This window comes from Octopus bimaculoides, chromosome 8 (assembly GCF_046866305.1).
Source record: "Octopus bimaculoides isolate indiv1 chromosome 8, ASM4686630v1, whole genome shotgun sequence".
NCBI lineage: Eukaryota > Metazoa > Mollusca > Cephalopoda > Octopoda > Octopodidae > Octopus > Octopus bimaculoides.
Window position 1 is genome coordinate 9384205 of NC_142935.1, and position 6854 is coordinate 9391058.

Here is a 6854-nt window from a genome sequence, read left to right on the forward strand (position 1 = left end):
TATTCATATCGATGTGTGTATATATATATATATATATGTGTGTGTGTGTGTGTGTGTGGGGGGGCCCAGTGGCCCAGTGCTTAGGGCAGTGGACTCGCAGTCGTAGGATCGCGGTTTCGATTCCCAGACCGGGCGTTGTGAGTGTTTATTGAGCGAAAACACCTAAAGCTCCACGAGGCTCCGGCAGGGGATGGCAGCGAACCCTGCTGTACTCTTTCACCACAACTTTCTCTCACTCTTACTTCCTGTTTCTGTTGTGCCTGTAATTCAAAGGGTCAGCCTTGTCACACTGTGTCACGCTGAATATCCCCGAGAACTACGGTAAGGGTACACGTGTCTGTGGAGTGCTCAGCCATTTGCACGTTAATTTCACGAGCAGGCTGTTTCGTTGATCGGATCAACTGGAACCCTCGACGTCGTAAGCGACGGAGTGCCAACAATAACAACATGAATGCATCTATCTCCCTTTAAATCTCTCTATATTGTATATTGGTTTATATAGGTGTTACTCTGAAAACTGTGATTCATGCAAGTATTGAAGAGTGGACTTTCAAACGACGAAGACGACGACGATGATAATGATGATGGTGAAATGAGAATGTTTAATAAGCCATAGAAGGTCATGGTGCACTCAATAACGCTTTCATCTATTACTAACCAACGAAGAAGCTTCGGTGATTGTTTGATCTTTTAGAAAATAGAAACAAAAACATGAACAAAAAAGAAAAGATACAACAATCGAAGGACGCATTAGATCAGAAGTGAGGAGCCTTCGACCTTTTCTGAAAGACTAAGTAGGACCTTGTGAAGGAAGTATACGTTTGAAGGAAAAACACTATATATTTTTGTTGAGCTACTTTTGTTGAAAACCTGTCTTGTCAATTAGCTGTAGATTTTAGAAATCCCTAATTATATTTTTTGTTTACATTTATTATTACTTGTTTAAATAAGTATTAATTATAATTGCGTTTAAAACAAAGAGCTAAAACAAATTCGGAAATTTACGGTGTGTGTGAGTGTGTGCGCTTATTTTGAATGTCTACCTTTCTTTAATTAAGGATTTGATGAGTAATTATATTTTATAAAATAATAGGATTTAACAACGTAAAATTTATTATTTTTTTGAAATGCTGTCTTGTTAAAAATCAGTTAACAATAAGCGGCTTTCCATCATGATCTCCTCGCACAAAAAAAAAAAGTTATCCATATCTCTTCATTAAATAATATAAAACCGTATATAACCCAGAAATCGCAATGTACAGATATTGTTTTGAGCTGAGTGGGGGTGCTAGATTCCCTTGTCCGAAAATATAAGGACATATTGAATAATTCTTTCTAACAGAACTGTTAATAAAAAAATGTTTTGTATAAATCTGATGGAGATTGTTATGTCGCTCATGGCTAAACGCTAATAAGTTACAAGTATATTTGTTTCCTGAGATTTTGGACGAAATGAATGTAGAGATATTGAATATTTAACTTACCAAGTGTTCCCACGTAAATCATATCTTTATCAGATGTTTGACAGGAGACATCGGTCGTCTGCAAACAATAATAAACAAAGAAAAACATAAGTTTTGATGAAGAAAACAGAAAATTGGAAACATCAAATGATAAATGCGTATTTTAATAAATGCTAAATAGAATATGGTGAGTGAATGACTGGTAGAGTCAGTGGATTGTCGGACAAATTTTTTTCTTTCTTAGAATTTGTCTCACTTTTTGGTAGAACTCGTTCGTTGCTTTTTATTCCCGGTGATATGTCACTTCGTCTGTCGTTGGAGCATCCATCCTCTCTCTGATGGGTGAAAAATGTGAGCAGAGTGGCTAGTTCTGAGATAATGAGATAGTGAGAGATAAAGAGATAGAGAAAGAAGGTGAGAAGAGGGGAAAAAATGAGGAGAAGAGGAGGAAAAAGAAGAAGGATAGGAAGAAGAAAGAGGATTAGAAAAAGAAGAATGAGAAGGAAGAGAAGAAAACAATGAAATAGTAGTAGGAGTGGAGGAGAAGTAGTAGTAGTTGTAGCAGAATTAGAAGAAGAAGAAGAAGAAGAAGGAGGAGGAGGAGGAGGAGGTGGAAGAGAATCGATCCCAAGATTACTGTTTTGTACTGGTTACTTTAGTTATCGACCACGAAGGATGAAAAGCTAAATGACCTTGGCAGGATTTGAAATCAGATCGCAGAGATCCAGAACGAACATCATAAGGGCGTATTCTGTCCAATATGCTAAACGTAGAAACAAAAGTCTTTCACTGTGACCTGAAGTTGATTCCAGCTTTGTAAGCAAATCTGGGCGAGAGTTTAAGAGTGTAGAGGACGCGGCAGAAAAACGCCCCATATTTTACGTAACTACTGGCGTGGCATCAAGCAAGTTAGACAAATGGTAATGGTATTTTTTATGTTGCTGATATATTACTGTTTTTTTTTTTGCGTTAGTCATTATTGGGGTTCGGATCAGTGTACACGGTGCATTTGCTATTGGAAGTTTTGTCAATTTGCTAAATGTGAGGGATTTTTTTTGTTGCGACCTGTTCTAGTTCAAAGGGATACTTAAGTCATACACTGTGTCACGCCGATTCTACCTCAGAGTTACTTTAAGTGTACATATGTCAGAGGAATACTCAGCCACTGAGGTTAGAAATCTGTGAATAGTCAAATCACTTGATTAAACAATTGCAATAAAAATGGTCGAAACCGACAGATATCCACAAGGACCTGCGTGAATTGCGTCTGAAAACAGACCGGATTTCTCGTCCGGCATTGAATGTTATGTTTATTGGTGAACTGTGTCTCTGAAAAAGACCGGATCTATGTTGTTGGAATACTTCTGATTACAGATTTGCCGGACCAAAGCAAGGATTGGGGGATAAAATCGTTTTTACTCCAAGGCACTGCTCTGGTCTGGAATTGAATGACGTGGTTATTGGTCAACTGTGCATGCGAAAAAGACCGGATATCTATTGCTGGAATGCTTTTAATCATAGGCTTACTCGAAAAGAGGAAAGCCTGGGGCTAAACACATCAAAAGCAAGAACATGATGCTGTCGTTGCTATTGTATAATGGTAATTTCGATTCTTGTATCTCAAACTGAAAGACGATAACGTGGAACGCTGTTAAGCACTTAAGTATTTTTTAAAAAAACCCCTCACATTTCAATAAATATCCACACATGCATTGCAGATACTCGCGAAGGCCAAAAACATTTCACTAACATAATTAAGGGGAAATTAAATTTAGTAAAAAGCTAAAAAGCAAACAAACCAAAAATGTCATCAAAACGTCTGTATGTGGGAATGCCGAAAGTTCTTCGCGCAAAATAAAATAAAATAATGTAATTTCTTTATTTGACATTAATCTTAGTTTAATTTGACGATAATTTTTCAAGTAAATTTAATTTTTATTTGAATTCTATTTGACAGAATTTTCTGTCAATTTGTTTTTCCGTTTCTAATCGAATTCTTTGTGAATTAATTTTAAAGTCGCCATTAATTAATTTACGTCAAAATTCGAAACTAGTGGCGTTGACTAACGAACGTTTTACCTTAGTTTAGTTAAACTGGCATTCCGTCGGTGACGACGATCAGTGTTCCAGTAATTTCGATCAACGGAACAACCCACTCGTGAAATTAACGTGCAAGTGGCTGAGTACTCCGCAGACACATGTACCTTTATGTAGTTCTCAGGAAGATTCAGCATGATACAGAACGTGACAAGGTTGGTCCTTTGAATTACAGGTACAGCTCATTTTTGCCAGCTGAGTGGAGTGGAACAAGGGAAAATAAAGTATCTTGCTCAAGGACACAACGTGCCGCCGGGAATCGAATAACCAAGCCACTAAGCCAGGCGCCTTCACTTTGTTTAGTTTAATAGGCGGCGAGGAGGCGCGTCGGACAAAATGCCAAGCAGCATTTCTTATTTCTTTGCGGCGAGCTGGCAGAAACGTTAGCACGCCGGGCGAAATGCTAAGCGGTATTTCGTCTGCCGCTACGTTCTGAGTTCAAATTCCGCCGAGGTCGACTTTGCTTTCATCCTTTCGGGGTCGATTAAATAAGTACCAGTTACGCACTGGAGTCGATGTAATCGTCTTAATCCGTTTGTCTGTCCTTGTTTGTCCCCTCTATGTTTAGCCCCCTTGTGGGCAGTAAAGAAATAAGCATTTCTTATTTCTTTGCTGCCCACAAGGGGTTACACACAGAGGGGACAAACAAGAACAGATAAACGGATTAAGTCGATTATATCGACTCCAGTGCGTAAGTGGTACATATTTAATCGACCCCGAAAGTATCAAGGACGATCTGTTTGACTAAAAGTCTTCAAGGCGGTGCTCTAACATGGCCGTAGTCTAATGACTGAAACAAGTAAAAGTTAAAAAAAAAAAAAAACCCAGATAAAACCCTTTAATTTAACTGATCATAAATATAATTGCAATTACCATACGTTAAAAATTCTCCTCACACCCTAATATCTAATATTCAAATTAAACACTGTCAATTATACGTTCAAGATAAAGACCCTTTTTCAGTCCACCGAATGACGTCATCTAAAGCGCAACCTTTAAATTATATGGCCTAAAATGAGCATTTCCTTATTAGTGTTTACTTAATTAGGCATCGTTAGCTGTCAACACATTGGCTAATTATTCTTAATTTACAATACTGATCTCACGTGATGACATCGTTATGAGGTGGCCTGATGGATCCCTGAACATCTTTATGTTTTTATAACACGCAAATAACGAGAACGAAGAACAAGAACATCAACAACAACAGCAACAACAATTTCTATTGTAGGCACAAGGACGGAAATTTTGTGGGGATTGGGCTTTTGGCACTCCGTCGCTTATGACGTCGAGGGTTCCAGTTGATCCGATCAACGGAACAGCCTGCTCGTGAAATTAACATGCAAGTGGCTGAGCACTCCACAGACACGTGTACCCTTAACGTAGTTCTCGGGGATATTCAGCGTGACACAGTGTGATAAGGCTGAACCTTTGAAATACAGGCACAACAGAAACAGGAAGTAAGAGTGAGAGAAAGTTGTAGTGGAAGAGTACAGCAGGGTTCGCCACCATCCCCTGCCGGAGCCTCGTGGAGCTTTTAGGTGTTTTCGCTCAATAAACACTCACATCGCCCGGTCTGGGAATCGAAACCGCGATCCTATGGCCGCGAGTCCGCTACCCTAACCACTGGGCCATTGCGCCTCCACGGGGATTGGGTAAGCCGATGTCATCAACCCCAGTGCTCAGCTGGTACTTGATTTACCGACACCGAAAGGGGTTCTGAGCTCAGAACGTGAAGACGGACGAAATACCACTAAGAATTTTGACCGACGTGCTAACGATTCTGCCAGCTCACCGCCCTAATAATAATAATAATAATAATAATAATAATAATAATAATAATGATAATAATAATGATAATAATTTTAAATTTTTGCCACAACGGTGGCTTGTGGGAGGGGATAAGTCGATTATATCGACCCCAGTGTGTAACTGGTACTTAATTTATCGACCTTGAAAGGATGAAAGGCAAAGTCGACCTCGGCTGAATTTGAGCTCAGAACGTAACGGCAGACGAAATGCCGCTAAGCATTTCGCCCGGCGTGCTAACGATTCTGCCAGCTCACCACCCTAATAATAATGATAATAATAATAATAATAATAATAATAATAATAATAATAGATTCAAATTTTTCCACAATGGCAGCAATTTTGGGGGAGAGGTGTTCAACTGGTACTTATTTTATCGGCCCCGAAAGGATGAAAGGCTAAGTAGACTTCGGCGGAATTTGAACTCCGAACATAAAGACAGACCAAATACCGCTAAGCATTTTGTCAAGCAAGAGTCGAACCAATTGTGATTGGAGCCCTTGGGTCAATGATAAAGAGCCTTCTGAAACACTTTGGCACAACTGGAATCTGTTCCAGTATTACGACATTGCAAAAGATAATACCTTTGGGAACAGCAAATAACGCGCTGAGGCATTTTGTCCGTTGTTACATTCTGAGTTCAAATTCCACCGTGGTCGACTTTGTCTTTTACCGTTTCGGAGTCGATAGAATAAGTAGTACCAGTTGATAACTGGGGTCGATGTAATCAACTTTCACCACCCCTGAACAACTGCTGACCTTGTTTCAAAATTTGAAATCATTATTACTGCGATAAATTATTTAACTTACATATTTGTGTATCGCATCATGCATTAAGCACCCTTTTGTAACGCACGCTTTGTACGTATGAACTGGACCCTGTGGCAAATAAAAACATTATTATTATTGTTATTATTATTATTATTGTTATTATTATTATTATTATTATTATTATTATTATTATTGTTGTTGTTGTGGTTGTTGTTGTTGCTGTTGTTGTTATTATTATTATATGTTTGGCTTTTGCTTTGTATTTGTAGAAGTTGACTCCAATAGGGTGCCATGTTTTTGGTTTTGCACAAAGTATTGTTCTAGAGAATGTGTGTGAAAACATAAGAAAAGTAGCAGTTTTAAAAGTAATTTGATTACAAGATGTTAGTGTGATGTTAAAATGAAAGCGAAAGATGTTTGCCATTATGTACATTTAAAAGTATTTTGACACTGTTTACAGATTAAAATGTTTTCAGGATTACATAGACAATATTTTTCTTAGAATATGAGCATATTATTATAATAATTATTATTATTGAGTGAGAGAGCAGTGCATGCCATCAAAGCGACACTGGGGTACAAATATACGAAGCCCAATATACCCACCATGACTACCAGTCACATGCATCACAACCACATGTGTGCGACATGGTGATCTCATATCAAGATAAACAGCTCATGACCTTGCAGGTGGGGGTCCAGTTAGAATTTTCT

At 38.4% G+C, this 6854-nt stretch overlaps 1 protein-coding gene across 1 annotated transcript in view; it reads right to left on the bottom strand.

Annotated features, from left to right (window-relative positions):
- Positions 1-6248, bottom strand: part of LOC106872159 (high affinity 3',5'-cyclic-AMP phosphodiesterase 7A) — a 45101-nt gene extending 38853 nt beyond the window's left edge. Inside the window, exons 1-2 of the mRNA XM_089356065.1 lie at positions 6180-6248; positions 1485-1542 (exon numbers count right to left, since the gene is read on the bottom strand). Of these exons, the coding sequence (XP_089212191.1) occupies positions 1485-1542; positions 6180-6203 (82 nt within the window). The 5' untranslated portion in view covers positions 6204-6248. The remainder of the gene's footprint in view (positions 1-1484; positions 1543-6179) is intronic.
- Positions 6249-6854: the final 606 nt, after the last annotated feature.